Raw genomic sequence first — 17,791 nt, 5'->3', positions numbered from 1 at the left:
GGGCGTAGTGAAGTCCTGTTTTACTCGAACGATTTGTTTGTACATTCCGTTTTCGGTTTGGAAAATCGGCTGAATTCATTTTTTTATTTATTCAAGTAACCCTTAGATCATTCGTATACGGAGAAACTTACAAGCGATTCGAATTTTGTGCGCGTAGCATACGCGTTGCTCATGAGTATCCTTCATCCTATGTTGCTAGTGTTAGTGCGCACGTTGCATTCGCATCTGCCACTCGTTTGACATAAATGACGTCCGAAAATATTTTTAATATTAAAGTTGTTCTGGAGGCGGGAAAATATCGATGTTTATATAACTATAATTTACTGGAATACGTTAGAAAGAATTTAGCGGAGAAAGCGTGGATTGATGTTGGAAAGAAAAGTCTATTTGACACCATTCCCTGGCGCGATGAATGCGCTACAATTAACGTTTATTTCGTTGTATGGGTGAACCTAAAATCTTCTTTTAAATCGTTTTTGTAAATATAAAGAAGAACAATATTATCTTCTTTGTCGCTAGAGTCACACGACATTTGCCACCTAACCAAAGTTAGGTGGCAAACTTTGACTGAGCTTTACAATACTATGGTACTTACCTACGTGCCTGAAGAAAAAAAAAGATTGAGACATTTGAGATGGTGACGTTTCTTTTTTATTTTAAATTCCTACATCTCTTAACAGGCTCAGCCTGATAGTATAGGAGGTTATACACAAAAGTATTTGTACTATGTATCTATGTATTTGTGGTTAATAAATTATGTTAAAAATATTATTATTTGAAATTAAAAAAATGTGTCCTAAAGTGCATACTTAAAAATATTATGATTTCAGAGGAAATTTTGGTTTTGTTTTATTGAATAAAAGAAAAAACGTATCATACTAATTTGTTCACTGCTCACTGAACACACATATTTTGTAGGTAAAAACGTTAAAATATTGCTGTTTTCTACAGAAAGATCTGCATATTCCGAGATAATTTAGGACTTTTATTCCTCTATTCGGCAGTTGTGTGAAAATAATTATTTATTGTCGTTCTGAAAATTCAAACATTCAGAGCAAAAGCCCGCTAAAAGTGTTGCCAGCATACAAAAAAGAAATTCTCCCTACTGAGAATCACAAATAAACCACTGAGAATGAAGAACAGAGGAAACAGAACGAGATAAGATAAAATATTTTTTAACCCTCGTTAGAAAAATAATCTTTTACTGATTTTTTAAATTGCTCTGTTAATTCTCAGGACGGCTACTCAAAATCTCAAAATCAGGATGGTACTAAATTTTTGTATTGCCAAAGAATCAGATAGAAACGGAAGGAACCTAAATTTATAAAAATATTCGAATTTAAAAAATAAATTTATACACTTCTAAATTCTCCACAAACATGTGGAGCGCTATTCATTTTTATTTTGTCAACAAAATATTTATAAACATAAAAATATTTTTTTAATAGTGACCACACTGAGCCGGCAGCCAACTCAGCTTACTGAGCAATTTGCTATCATCTGTCAAAACGAACGGATTTCATACAAGAGTGAATCTATTTTACGTGATTGTCATTCAATTAAACCAATAAATACTTTTTTAACAATAACAATCTTTAACGGACACCCGAGCTAGCAAAATGGTGAGTCTTTTACACATTTTAAACGTATTTAAATTAGGTACTTATGGAATAAATAACAATATATATTTCGTGGAATGAAAGACGTCAGAATAACATTACGCTGTATGACGAAAAATCCAAGATAAACAATATGGAAATGCAATGAAGGAAATATTTTTAATTTATTGATCTAATTCTAAGGTTATGCGTATACAATGAGTGTTATTGTTAGTCGATCGACCTGAGAGTGTTGTCAACTGATTTAGATATCGTATGAGTAATGTTCCCTTAACCGCCGCACTTCTAGCTATTTACATGCACAAAATAGGTTCTTAGGTTCTTAGTTTTGGTTAATTAAGTAATGTATGCGTATTTAGATTAAAAAAAAACTTTCGCAAGTGTCACTCCACACGAAAAAGTCCAAAATGGCGGTAAAAGGATCGTTTTACAAGGTAAATTTTGAATAAAAATAAGGCACCTTTTACCATCTATCCCAACGTAACACATTATTTCTTGTAGTAAAAGTTGAAATGAAGTGTAATTTCCATAACTTGTGTCTATTAGTGAGCGATTAGACCTGTCTAAAACTTACGTAAAAAGAACTTCTGTAACTTGGTATAAATTACGGTAAGTGACTTATGGTGTCGTTTACATTGGTAAATTTGTCGTAAGTCGCTTACGTGAGCAACTTACAGGAATAAACTTACTAGTGTAAAGGCATCCTTAAAAGTGCGGCATTTAGGGAAATATTTACCCAATTGCCTTTTAAAATTATGGTAAACTTGTCGAGTTCCGCTGCATGTAAAGGCTCTTAAAAAAAACAATACATGATTTAAATATCTAATGGAGACAACTATTTAAGTTGGGGGTTTAAGTAAACATGCACAAAATAGGTTTATATGTGTGTTAGTTTGGGTTATTTTAATAATTTATGCATATTTCCTAACCTTCAAACTTAACTTTGATTGAGAAAAAAGAACTTCAATACATCTTTTATAATCTCCCACAATATAAATAGTTATTTCTTGTAGTAATTAAGTTGAAACCAAGTGCTATTTATATTTTTTTTGCGTATTAAGCGTGCAGCAGAATTCGACAAGTTAATCAAAATGATTTTATATGTGCTTGTAAATATCACAACATAGGCCAGTGACATGGTAATCAAATCTTACATAAGTGACATTGTGGACCCATATGACTCTCGTAAATAGACTGCACTTATGTGAAAGTGCTGTCTCTTCTCCTGCGTGATCTCAGTCAGAATGCATGAAGGTACTAAGATGCGAGGGGCTTAGTAGTGAATAGGATGAGAGAGGCAGAGGAGGGGAGTTTTGACGTGAGTCCCATGGACCCATAATATCACAAGTTAATGAACGTACACAGTAATATGTACTTACATCGTTTGAAAATACTGCTTCGTATGGCAGAGAAGAGTGATGGTGGAGATCAAAGTGGGTTGCTTACGTTATTCAGTCAGTTGATGGCATTGAGAGTCACTTGGTTCAGCACAGATGTGCCGTAGGAAAACTGGTGAAGGAAACATTCCTCTACGATGTGTTTGAATGTGTTTACATTAACATAACTGGGAGTTCTTAAGGCTCCATTTATGCATAATATACGCACTGTGACTGCACTGCATACACTAATATGGTAGTATTATGACAGTACATTTTGGATCGTTGTAAACAGAAGTGCTGCCCTCTGTTATTTTCAAAAAGAACCGTTGAGTTTTCACGCGTTTACATATTTTAAAGTTGGAACCTAAGAACCCAAATTCGTGTATATCTCTAACTGTGCGCTGTACGCAAAACAATTTTTGAATGTGAAGTTTGTGACAAAACTACTAGCAGGTTTTTAACTGCTAGTTAAAACATAATTCCCCTTATTTTACGAAATCAGTTTCTTTGTGAATTTGTTGTTAGCGTGATTCATAACACAGATTAGTAATATTTTTATTAGCATGTATTTCATTCACGCTATCTCCGTTTCACTGATAAGGATACAGCATGGTTATAAAAAAACAATATTAACGAATAAATTTTCTATAACTAGTTAAAAGGTTCCATTTTTGATTTGCCGCCAAAACGATGTGCTCGTTTTTGTTTTTTAATGATCAACTAATGTTTATAAAACAAAGGTTTTTATGCATAGCACAAAGGATAACAAATTATTATAAGCAATAATTAGTCACCTGAAATATCCATACAAATTGAAAATATCTCCCTTCTTCTTCTTCTTCGATGGCGCTACAGCCCATATCGAGCTTTGGCCTCCTGCAACAGTCGCCTCCAACTCCTCCTGTCCTCAGCGGCTGACTTCCAGTTTGTCACCTGGAGAAGCTGTGCTGCATCCCCTCTTACCTCATCTTCCCACCTCAGTCTGGGTCTTCCCACTTTTCTCTTTCCACCTGGGTGACCAGTCAGAATTCTTTTTGGGACGCGTGTATCCGGCATTCTCTGTACATGACCAGCCCATCTCAGCCTGAGGAGTCTCATGTGTGCAGAGATGCTAGGGGCCTTATATATATCGTACAATTCTATATTGTGCTGGATACGCCACTGTTCGCCCTCTTTCACGGGTCCACATATTCTTCTCAGCACCTTTCTTTCAAAAGTATCCAGCATTTCAGCCATCTTTACCGTCAGTGTCAGCGCCTCACATCCATATGCCAATACAGTTCTTACAATGGTCTTATATATGGTTATTTTGGTTTTTCTGTGGACACTACGTGACTTAAACACTGGCAGCAAAGAGAAGTATGTTTTGTTGGCTGCTGTGATTCTCCTTCTGATTTCTGCTGGATCCTCATTGTTCTCTGTCAGGCTGGAGCCCAGGTAGGTGAATTGGTCGACCACTTCGTATGAGTAGTTGTCTTTAAATAGTGCACTACTTCTTCTTCTGTGTGAGGGGTTCCTGCTCTGTACCATCATTTTTGTTTTGTCAACATTAACTCGCAGTCCTACTTCCCGCGCCCCTGTTTCTAAAGGGTCGAAGACCTCCTTAATGGCTGAAATTGATCTTCCGACAATGTTGATGTCATCCGCATATCCGACAACTTGACTGCTCTTGAAACAAATATTGGAGCCAGCGTCTATTAGTGTTTTTCGTATTACATGTTCGAGCACAATGTTGAAGAGAGTGGGAGCCAGACTGTCCCCCTGTTTAAGTCCCTGTGATACTGTAAATTCTTCCGACAATTCTCCGTCTATTTTGACCTGACATCTTGAGTCTGACATTGTGGCTTTTATGAGCCTAACCAATTTAGGTGGAATCTGGAATTGTAGTAGTATGTCATATAGACACTCCCGATCTATGCTATCATATGCTTGCTTGAAATCAATGAATAGTTGGTGTATGTCTATGTCAAATTCCCAGCACTTTGCCAAGATCTGTCTGACGGTGAACAGTTGGTCTGTTGTGGATCTACCGGTGTGGAAGCCTGCCTGATACTCTCCCAGTAGGTTTTCTGCATATTTATCAATTCTTTGTTTCAGTATCATGGTGTAGATTTTATATGCTGTGCATAGAAGTGATATTCCTCTATGATTTTCGCATTTTAATTTGTCACCTTTCTTGTGAATTGGGCATATTATGCTTATTTGCCATTCCTCTGGGATTTTTTCCAATCCCTCCCTAAAATATCTCCCTAGTAAAAATAAATTCCGCCGACGGGAATTGAACCTCTCACCTTCTGATGTCCGGTCAGGTGCTCTGGAACACTGAGCTACGTCGGCTTATTCCCAACCCACCAAATAGTTCAATATGTACTAGTATTTCAATCAAAAATTATTGCTCATTATATTTTTTCACCTGTAAACACCAACATTCTTTTGTAGGAAAGGCTTTGTTAGTGCTAAATTTCCCACTAGATGGCGTTGAGACATATTATATCTACATTTGTTGGTGAAATATTTTGACTTGTCAAATATTATTATTTTTTAATGATAAACTAATAATAATATTTGGCTAATTTAAATAGCGCCGTTTTCGTGAAAAATCACCTCAAGGGCGCTGTAAAAATATATCTATTAAATAATTAATACTAGAACTACTGACTTAAAGTTTATAAGACAAGGTTTTTATGCTTAGCACAAAGGGTAACAAATTATATATAATTGCTTATAATAATTTGTTGTGCTCATTTTTGTTAATGAATATTTGATTGTTTCGGAATGTGCAGTTTTAGATTGTTTTTAAAATCAACATTTATGATTGAAAATATTAAAATTATATTTTTTTAATATTATGATGATTAGAATCAGAAAAATAAGTTTCAAATTCAGTCTTCAAATTTCCACATATTTACAGTATCCATAGTTTGTAAAAATAACCTATTGAGATGCTGGTATACATATGTACTATGTCGGACATGTGTAACCAACCACAGAATAATTAAAAGGTACACCTCTATGAAACCAAAGGTTCCGAAAGGTTAAAAAGTGAATTTTTAATTAAATATTTTTATATGAAATAACAAAAAGTGAAGTGGCAATAAAATATGTTTTTTTTTCATTATCAGTAATTTTAGTTCAGTGTTTAGACGAAAACATGTAAGGTTAGCCATTTTTAAAACTTTTTATGTTTGATATCAAAATTTTTATATTTAAACAATTATATATTTATCTATCTATTTATATAAATTAAAATGTTAATATTCGTTTGTTCAAAATCTTAAATCTCCGAAAGTTCTTCACAGATTGCTTTGAAATTTTGACATAACGTTGCATTCGAATACGCGCGTTATTATGTACCTATAATATACAGATGTCGCCTGTGATAGATTAAAAAATGTTTTTTTTTAAAACAGCGCCATCTGATGGTCGTAAAAGCAACACACGCTATTGTTTCTCTATCTGCAAGGACAGACTGAGCTACAGTAATGCGTGGCGAAGTACAGCTATTTTCTGATAAGAAAATTTGAAGGATTATTAGTTTTCAGATACGTTCAAAAATATCCTATTTATTTGGCTTTTATTGAGAAGCGGAAATACACACGACTTTCTGATGGCAACTCCTTTTGAATGTGTTAATTTGCTCCGTTTTATCTATACCCGTACGCGGTACATATTTTCAAATACCTATGCATGCAATTAAATGTCAAATTATAGCTTTCTGGCATGATTTATTGAACTCTATAGACAGAACAGATTATTCTCCACGATATGAAAACAAATCCTCGTGTGTCAACACTGTTAGATGTTTATAAAAACAAAAACATAAAATTTCATACAAAGACGTACCTTATCTTTTGAATGTGGTCCCGCCATTCACTCGGCGTGTGTGTACTTAGGCCACTGCGTTGATAGACACAAGTGGGACACCATGAGCACTTATAATTTTTAGTTATGAAAAGTTGTGAATGACATACTAGTACTAACGCCATCCGTTGACAAAAATGTAAACTAAAGGACTAAAAGGCGCGAAGAGGCGCACTTGATTATCGATCTTTTTTTATGAAATACAATATTATTTTTGAGAAATTCTTGTAGATGTCAGCATCGTGGTAGTTTTACGAATGTCCAAGTGAGCAAAAAATACATTTATGACGAAAGAGCGCTGGAATATCGGCCGTCAAAGTTTCCGTATCAACTGTTGATACAGCCGCGTGTGAGTATAGACTTTTTGCCGTAACAACAGTTGATACGGCCGCGTGCAAAGAGTTAAGAAATGTTACGGTTAATATACCAGATGCCTGAAGGGTTAAAAAATATTTGCACTAGTGTGAAAATCCTAAGAGGAAATCTTTAAACAGTATAAAATAGTCACAATCCGCGTCTGTCTGTTTGTGCGCTTATTTCTTATAAAGCACGCAACGGATTTTGATAGGGTTTTCACTATCATTTAGAGAATTTCTTCCGGAAGGTTTATATTAAGGCGATGCACTTCGTCGTGTAATATTTTAAATTGAGCCGCTATCAATAACAACCCTTACGTAGATGGCGATAAGGTTTAAATTCCCGCTTAACACCATCCGCCTGTTTTGATTTATGCAAAAAAAAAACATGGCCAAAAAGTGCCTTTTATTTTATTTTGTGGATGTTCAGACATAAATATTTAATTTTTTTCCGATCATTTTATAAATAACTTAATTTGCCATATTATACAATAAAATCATAACCGAAAATGGGTTCGTAAGTAGGAGATTTTGAACTTTAAAGCAGTTTTCATAGGCCATTACACTATTTTTTTCTGGGCTTATAAAAAGACTTTTATAAAAAATACTCGATTATTTCAAAGGCCAAGATTTATTCTACTCGCAGTATTTAATTAAAGCATCTGAAACATTTCTAGGCGACAAAATTTTCAAACCAAAAACACATGATTTTGCATTACTACGTATGGCATCGCCTTAATACGTGCATATTATATTTATATAAAAAAGAGAAAAGTCGAGCTACGCCGAGTACACATCAGCAAGTAGCCGAATAAATTTGTATGGACAAAACGCCGCCTACGTTTCCTCTTAAATCAGTGACGACATTGGTTTCCAACCAAATCTACCTGAAACGCATTTCTAGTGTGTATTGTCTATTCAGTGCATCGAGCCCAATCTCGTTTCACTGCTTTTTAGTTCATAAGTCCTCATCTAGATATAGTGCCTCGTCTGTATTAATAACTCCGTGCTATAATCTAGTGTGGAAATTTTGCGCATGGTGTGATTGCTCTAATTTCCCTCTACATAATACCTACATATTTATCATTACGAATCATCTATGAATAATAACAAGATTGTCATTTCATTTAATTGAAACACAGTTTGAATAATATTTGTGTAATTTATTTATTGTATTTTAATGATAACAACTCACATTATACTCGGATAATATATATATTTTTTTTAATTCATATTATTCATGTTATTGTAATTCAAACTGGAATAATTTAATCAACTAGCGTACCCAATTTCTACCGATTTATAACAAGTTTCTCGTTAACTCTTTAAATTTTTAAGTTTAAAAAAAATATATGTTATTTTTTAAGATAATATCTAAACATTTGTTATGCCGAAACGTTAATTATATGAAAATCCCTCGATAGAAAAAAATCGCAAAGTAAGCTCTGAAAATTATTGAAAACACATTTTTTTCCGTTAATATATTATAGGAATGAAAAAATTCACATTGTATCTTTAAATGCAACTAAAGCATTTGTCGAGAGAATTTTGCTCTATTTCAAACGAGTCGTGTTTTATTAAATATCTTCACCATTTTCACTTAATTATTATTTTTTTTTAATATTAGCTCGCTCCCTCTAACATTTGTATTTACATATCTCCCTTTCAAACCATCTTTCAATGCTTACTACGGGGCTTTAACAGCATATTATAAACACATTGTTAACTATGCTTGAATGCACAATCAAAAAAATCATTTCTCTGAGCTATTTTGGGAAACTACAGGGTTTTCCAATAAGAGGTGTTATTTTGAATAGCCCACTATTTCGGAAATTTATTATTGAAATTTGACATGTAGCAACTACGCCATTAATAAAAATGGAACGATACATGCTTCAACAACGCATTGAAATTATTAAAATTCACATGAGTGAATCAAATGCAAATCATCTTGAGTGATGAGGCCCATTTCCAAATCGGTGGCTTCGTCAACAAGCAAAATTGTCGAATCTGGGGCTCGGAAAACCTAAGAGTTATTGTTGAAAAGCCTCTCTATCCTCAACAAGTGACTGTTTGGTGCGGTTTATCGTCCGGCGGAGTCATTGGACCTTACTTTTTCGAAAATGAGGCTGGAGCAACAGTTACGGTGAATGGATTGCGCTATCGAGAGATGATTGATGATTTTTTAAGGCCGGAATTGGATGGTATTGATCTGGACAACGTTTACTTTCAACAAAACGGCGCTACATGCCACACAAGCAACGAAACCATTGATCTTTTACGATTGAATATCAAAATAACACCTCTTTTTGGAAAACCCTGTACTTATAGTAGACTATATACTATTTTTATCAATATCTGGTCAGACAATGCAATTTACAAAAACATAATTTTGCCAAAAAACAAATAAGTTATTACGAACATAAAATCAATCAATCAATCGATGGCGAATATTTTGCATCGGCACTTCAAGAGTTATCCAGAATCCCTATTAGTTTATCGTAGTCAAAACTAGTCTTGAACTGTGAGTTCTGGCATTATGAAATCAGCACAGTTTTTCCATCTAGATTTTCTTGGTCATTGTAATTTTTTTTTAGCTTGAAGCGTCATTTCCATCAAGAGCTATGTGGCTTCGTAATATCAATTTTAAAAAAATTGTGTACCCCAAGTATCGCAAATGGGGAGATCTGAGATGATTGCAAGGCCGATGAAGCATAGTGAATGAGATTAAAAATGGTTTGCTTAGAAGCTTTGGATAGAGCTTTATGTACAGAAAGACATGGCAGAAAAATATGTATGAATATAAATGAAGCAAGAGTGCGCCAAGTGCCTATTCATACAGAAAAACAGTATTATGGTTAGTTAGCCAGTTACCAATATTAAGCTCAAAACTGTACCAATCGAGGGGCGTTACCTATCCCAAACAAAATAACTGTTGATATCAATATTATATTTGATTAGTGTAACTCTATTGTCGCTCGGAGCCACATACATCTTTTATTTATTGGTTAAATTGTTGATCATTAGCCACAAACTATGAGTGCTGTTTGTTTCTCAATTGATTTAAATCAGAAAGTTTTATTGGTGCGCAGTAGGTTGCTCAATCGGACACATTACGTATCAGTGTGTAAATTACAATTTAATTTATTTAATGAAGTTGTCTTAATTTAATTTATTGTTTAATGAGATCGTCTTAATTTAATTTGTTGTTCAATGAGGTTGTGTTCATTTAAATTATTGTTTAATGAGGTTATCACAATTTAATTTATTGTTCAATGAGGTTGTCTTCATTTAATTTATTGTTTAATGAGGTTGTCTTAATTTAATTAGTTTCAGTTAAAAGCGAATGTGTTATGAGGATGGCGGAACACGTGTTCATACAAATAATGATATTTATAATAACATATTAATTTTGTCGCATTCAGTCATGATGTTTATTAGGAAAAGAACACGTGTTCTCGATACATTCTGAATGACTAATATTTTATCAGGAAATTGGTATGCTGTCACTTCTTTAACTGGATCATTTTTCTCCGTGAAGTGAGACTATAGCATCTCCAAATGGGGCATTTTGTGAGGCAGGTAGAGGGAAGGGAAGGAGATGAGTAAGAGGAACGTGGAGGAGTACCTGGCTATTTAGATCTGGTCGCCAAACACGGCCAAAACCATTTTAATGAGAATGTATTGTTTTTGAGTTCGACAGCTCGGTTGTGGAATAATTTGCCGGCCTCTGTGTTTCCTCTCTCCTACAACATCCTCCTTCATTGTCATAATTTAATTTATTGTTAAATGAGGTTGTCTTAATTTATTGTAATGAGGTTGTCTTAATTAAAATTACTGTTTAATGAGGTTGTTTTAATTTAATTTATTGTTTTTTGAGGTTGTCTTAATTTAATTTATTGTTTTATGAGGTTGTCTTAATTTAATTTATTGTTTAATGGGGTTGTCTTAATTTAATTTATTGTTTAATGAGGTTGTCTTAATTTCTTTTTGTTATTTTTATGAAAATGTATTATAATTGAAGAGTTAATAACAACAGTAAAATTAGTTTTTAGATATCTCTCGAGTTGTGAGCTTTCAAAGTGATATTGTAAAACATATCCAATGATGTCTCATGACGTCACACGATACATGATTCCGTACAAATCATAATTTGAATGGGAGTGCTGCAGTACCTTCGCATTTGTACCGTTATGTCACAAACTTTTTCAGCCATTTGACGGCTTATATCTTCGGTATTTTCCAAAAATTCAAATGGTTCTATTTTCAACATGCTTTAATTAATAACCAAAATAATGATTTGTTTTTCCTCAATCAACACTCCACTAATTGTGGATACCATTTATCAATGTCCAGAATTGTTATCTCAAGTCAGGGCCTTGAATTTTTCGGTCGGTGTGCGTCTTAGGATGCGTTGTTGCATAGAATTTGAACAATTCATCAAATTTCAATGTTCATTTGCGAGTTCTGTAAATGTCCCATTTAAGTTCTGCTATTAAATCATTGTAGGTCAGGTTCTTGACAGAACTGAAATGCGCCCTTGAGGTGATTTTGCACAAAAACGGCGCTATACAAGTCATCCAATTATTATTATTATTATTAATAACACAACATGAAAATTAACTTTGAAATTTTGAACAATTATTCAAATTTTCCGAAATCACCTGTCTATATTGATTTTTGTCAGTCATTACGCAAGTAATATTTCATATTGATGTGGCAGAAGTTGTGAACTCTATCAAAACCTTTTTCCTGTCTTGATTTGACATTGTATTTATTGTTATTTTTATCTTAGTTTTATTTCTCCTTGTATTAAATTTGTGTAATGTGTATCGTGTTGTAATTGGACGTAGTCCGATAATAAATAAATAAATATGATATACGTGTAAAAATCATGAAATTTCACTGTAGACTTTTTGTTGTTTGTTTTTGGGGTGTTATATGTTATGTTATGTTATGTTTAGTTAAAGAAGTAGTTAGCGCAACACGGCATAACACCCCAAAAACAAACAACAAAAATGCTTTTGGCCGTGAAAATCTAAAAACTTACTTCACTGTAGACGTCCTCATTGTGTTGTTTTGAATTTGTTGTAGTTAATTAATCAATTAATCTGTCTCCATTTTTATTTTTGTTGGTTTATGAACATTGTTTTCAACAGTTGAAAGGACATTTTTGGTTGTGGAACTATCAATAACCACCGTAGCAGAGCTTTAAACTCCTTGGCTCTAGATAGTTAGGTTAGGTTAGCTTAAACACCTAGGTGGGCAAATAAAAATGGTACGCATATCAAAATAGAGCGGACATATGAGTACGTACATACTTATCATAAATTAACTTCTGGAAAATGCTCTCAGTTTTAATTACCTTGTTCCGAAACAACCTTTTTCATTTTGAATTATTGGGATTTGAATATTTGGAGTGCAAAAATAAACATAGTTAGTTTAAAAAATAATTATAAGCATTAAGTTCTACAGAAAAAAGGAATACCGTATGGAAATGTAATTATCAAGACCAAGAACGACTTAACAATGCTTCAACGGCAAGAAGTACAAAACTTGTGGAAGGAGCTGGAGGATCGAAAAAGCAAGGGAGAAAATAATTTAACTATCAAATATATCAACAATAGACCCAAAATTATAACAAATATACCAAAAAACTTATAACCGCGCCACGTTACATCTTCTACCAGAACGTCAGGGGACTTCGGACTAAACTCAGTGACTTTAGAACTAATGCACCCACCATCACACAGGACATCATCATACTCTCTGAGACCTGGCTGGAACCATCGATATACTCAGCGTAGCTCGGTCTACCTAACCACAGTATCTACCGAGTTGACCGAAATCGGAACACCAGCTCCAAATCAAGAGGAGGAGGCGTCCTGATAGCAGTAAATAAAAAAATTTCATCGAAATTATTAAAAAACAAAAACAATGATCTTGAGCAAATTTTTGTAATGTTAAACGATATATCCAAAAAAACTATCATCGGATGTGTATATAATAATGTATAAAAATCATTGTGAAGATGTCGAGCTACTCAAATCTAACCACCCTAATCACAATATTATAATTTGCGGTGATTATAACCTACCTAATTGTAAATTTAATGATTTGGATTACTTACCATTAACAGCGTGCGAGAGAGAAATCTTAGACATGTCGAACTATTTAGGTCTATTTCAATGTAACAATGTGCCGAATTGTAGTAATCGGACACTTGATTTAATTTTCTCTACTGATGAGGATATAAAAGTCTATGAGTCAGCCGAATCCTTTGACCCAATTGATAATCACCACCCTCTACTTACAATACTAGTACCTATTACAATAGAGTGTGACCCCCTAATTAAAAATTGTAGTCGTAATTTCATTAATGCTAATTACCAGGACATTAAATCATGCACTTAACAAAGTAAATTGGTCTGTTCTCAAGGAAGGTGATCTCAACTATAGCGTAGAACTATTTTACTCTCAACTGAATAGTATCATTTCCGACACAATTCCTCTAATTCATCATAAAGTACGAAAGTATCCGATATGGTTCAGCAAAGAATTAATTCAGTTAATTGTTATTAAAAAAGAAACACATAAAAAATATAAAGAACACAGAACAATTCCTAACTATATGGCATTTAACAATATTAGAAGAGATTGCAAAAAAATGACAAAAAGATGTTATAAAAATTACATTAATTCTGTTGAGAACACGATACTTCATGATGTAAAATACTTTTGGAAATACACAAAATCAATGAAAAACAATGATGCTGGTATTTCTGGTAATATACGTTACAGACAAAATAGCTCCAGTAAAATTTATGAAATTGTTAACATGTTTGCTGATTACTTTAAGGACGTGTATGAACCTGATATTCCAGATGACTTAATTCCTTACTTCAATACGGATATAAATTTACACTTATCGCAAATACACATTGATATTGAAGACATCTTATTTTTCGATGAATTTAAATTGTTTCATTTTTAATTTTATACACATCTGTTTTAATTATTTTGTTTATCTCAATGTCTCTTATTTTTCGATGAATTTAAATTATACCAATCTTATTTTTATATATACCTGTTTTAATTTTTTCAATTATCTCAATGTCTCTTACTTTTCGTTGAATTTAAATTGTTCCATTTCTATTTTTATAAATATCTGTTTTAATTTTTTCGAATATCTCAATGTCTCTTATTTGTCGATGAACTTAAATTATTCCATCTTAACCGGTCAGCAACGTAAGCAGATATACACGATAAAATAACGATAGCAGTCAAGTACAATAAGCGTGTTTACACGTCAACGCGTGTGTTTCCACAAAAATCGTCATAACTCCGTTATTCTTCTAGTGACATCCCTAAAACAAAAAGTAGAATATTCGTATTGAATGAAGCTTCACATCTCTATTCAAAGTTATCCATAGAAACCCGTAAAAAGACCTACTCAGTGGAAGCAAATTTTACCCGCCAAATCGTAAAACGACGCCAAGAAAGCCGTTTGACGTGCCGACCCGCCTCGCAAGTTTAATTATTTTTTTAAAAATATATTTTGTATGAAATGGTCAAAAAGTGAAGTGACAGAATTGTTTATTGTACATTTGTACGATGAAATAAGTGTTTTTTTTTTACATTATCCGTGATTTTAGTATCGTTTTTACATAAAACATTACAGGTGAGTCATTTTTACAATTTTTTCATGTTTCCATTCTAAATTTAAATATTTACAAATGTTAATATTTATTTATGATACAACAATTTGAAAGCCTATTTTGTAACCTTTCTAAAACAGTTTTTACTATTCGGCTCCGTTCAGTAATGTTTCATTTATAGAGCTTTGATTGTGAGGCGGTAATAACACAACGTTTTCGTGAAATTGACATTTCGATAAAGACATTTTAGCTTCAAGTTCGCGAAAAGTCGGAGGGGTTAATTTGTATATACATCTCTTTTAACTATTTTGATTATCTCAATGTCTCATATTTTTTGATGAATTTAAATTGTCCCATTTTTATTTTTACAAATATCTGTTTTAACAATTTAGATTATCTATTTGTCTCTTATTTTACAATGAATTTAAATTGTTCCATTTTTATCTTTATAAATATCTGTTTTAACTATTTTCATTATCTCATTGTCTTTTATTTTTCGATGAATTTTAATTGTTCCATTTTTATTTTTATATACATCTGTTTTAACCATTTTGAATATCTCAATGCCTCATTTTTTTTTTGATGAATTTAAATTGTGCCATTTTTATTTTTATAAATACCTGTTTTAACTATTTTGATTATCTCAGTGTCTCTTACTTTTCGATGAACTTAAATTGTTCCATTTTTATTTTTATATATATATCTGTTTTAACACTCTTCCTATTGTTCTAATTCCGTTAATTCATATAATTCTACTAAGCAATAGAGTAACTAAACATCTGCAAAAACACATCTTAATTATCAATTTCTATGGTTTTCCTTTTCCTTTATCTTTATACATCCACTTAACTCACAATGTTACTGATGAATTCGAGCCCCCACCATACACAGACGCTTATAATGGACCCAAATAACCCTATCGATAACCTACTAAACATCACGGTTCAAACGACAAATGATATAAATGAATATAAAAAAACTATCTCCACACCTAAAGCACTAAAAATATTTGCCATGAATATCCGCAGCCTCAATAAAAACTTTGACAATTTACTTGTACTCCTAACTGAATTAGGGAATGAATTTGATATAATTGTGCTGTCAGAGTGCTGGATAAATGCAAATTATATCCCGAAAATAATCAACAACTACTCCGTGTTCAATACAACTCGGCACATGTCCCAATCCGATGGGGTCATAGTTTATGTCAAATCTTACTTAAACCCTACAGTGTCTGAAATTTCAGTTGACCATGCAAATTGCCTCAAAGTTACTATTGACAACTTAAATGTCTTCGCCATATATCGCTCCCCTAAGCTCAATAATGTCTCCCCTTTTCTCTACTCACTCGAAAAAAAAATCGAAGACTCAACTAAAGATCTCATCATAATAGGTGATATCAACATAGACATACTAAACGAAGCCAGCCCTCATACAACAAAATACCTAAACCTAATGGGCCTGCATGGCCTTATACCATACATCAACATACCTACCCGAGTCACACTCACTACTAAGACATGCATAGATCACATCATGGTTAGAACAAAGCGATCTGCTAAATCAATTGTGTTCGAATCTACTGTAACAGACCACTACTCAACCATCCTAGAATTACATAATTCAAAATCTCCTCCCCCTAAGCCCAGTAATCCTACTCATAAAATTGTAAATATGGATCATCTGATAAAGGCAGTAGAACTAGAAAAATGGGAGTCTACCCTGCTTTCTGAAAATGTCAACACAGCTCTTGAAACGTTTTCTGCATCACTAACTGCCCACATTAATTACGCGTCTTTCCCCACCAAAACAGCCTCCAACAAAAACAAGAAGTTGAAACCTTGGATTACGAACGGCCTTATCTTCTGCATACGTAAAAGAGACAGACTCCATAAACAAGCACTAAATAACCCTGACCCCCAATTCTCACGATTCTATAAAAAGTATCGTAACATTTGCAATAACCTGATAATAATAACCAAACAAAAATATTATAAGAAAAAAATTGAAGAATCAGGGTATGACAGCAAAGTAATTTGGAACGTAGTCAACGACATATCAGAAAATAAAAAAACCTCACTCAACATTCAATCACTAGTTATAAATGGGAAAAATATCCAAGTTCACGAAGACCCAGAAACCTTAGCTGATCACGCCAACCATTATTTTAGTACATAATATCGGCACAAACTTAGCCAACAAAATTTTGAAAGCCACAAATAAAACCCAAAATTTTCTAGCTTCAAGGGTAAGACAACAGAAATTTCTACATCCCACACTTATCCTAGCCCCCACATCCACCAAAGAAATTGTTGACACTATACTTTCTATAAAAACAAATAGTGCTGCAGGTAATGACAAAATTTCACCTTACATAATAAAACACATAGCTCACTTCATTACCACACCGTTAAAACACATTGTTAATCTAAGTTTCAAATGTGGCACCTTCCCCAACCAACTAAAACATGCTACGGTTATCCCAATCTATAAGAGTGGCGACAAAACAAATATCGAAAACTACAGACCCATTTCTTTGCTAAGTGTCCTATCAAAAATCATCGAAAAAATTGTCAAAAGTAGACTTATCTCCCATTTGGAAACCCAGAAGATTCTCTCGCCCAATCAGTTTGGCTTCCAAAAAAAAATTAGTACAGAATCTGCAATCTTAGATTTGACTGAGAACATCTCTAATAGCCTGGATGAAGGCGATTCCTGTCTAGCCATATTCTTAGACTTAGCCAAAGCATTCGATACGGTTTCCCATCCCATACTCCTAGAAAGGCTATCTCAAATAGGCATCCGGGACTCAACTCTTAACTGGTTCTCCTCATACCTAACTGGTAGATCACAAACTGTAAAAATTAACAACACAGCTGAAAGTAACCCTCTACCAATTCAATTCGGAGTCCCACAAG

The 17,791-nt window shown here is 33.3% G+C and overlaps 1 protein-coding gene across 2 annotated transcripts in view; it reads left to right on the top strand.

Moving 5' to 3' along the window:
• The first annotated feature begins 1,488 nt into the window (after positions 1-1,488).
• Positions 1,489-17,791, top strand: part of Snx6 (sorting nexin 6) — a 41,973-nt gene continuing 25,670 nt past the window's right edge. For both annotated transcript variants that reach the window (XM_089648151.1, XM_089648152.1), the window contains exon 1: positions 1,489-1,622. In XM_089648151.1, coding sequence (XP_089504277.1) covers positions 1,620-1,622 — 3 coding nt within the window. In that variant the 5' untranslated portion in view covers positions 1,489-1,619. The remainder of the gene's footprint in view (positions 1,623-17,791) is intronic.

This window comes from Hesperophylax consimilis, chromosome 27, assembly GCF_061612785.1.
Source record: "Hesperophylax consimilis isolate HC1 chromosome 27, BYU_Hcon_1.0, whole genome shotgun sequence".
Classification (NCBI taxonomy): domain Eukaryota; kingdom Metazoa; phylum Arthropoda; class Insecta; order Trichoptera; family Limnephilidae; genus Hesperophylax; species Hesperophylax consimilis.
The sequence above is the reverse complement of the archived record's forward strand: the minus strand, read 5'-3'. Positions and strand labels throughout refer to the sequence as shown.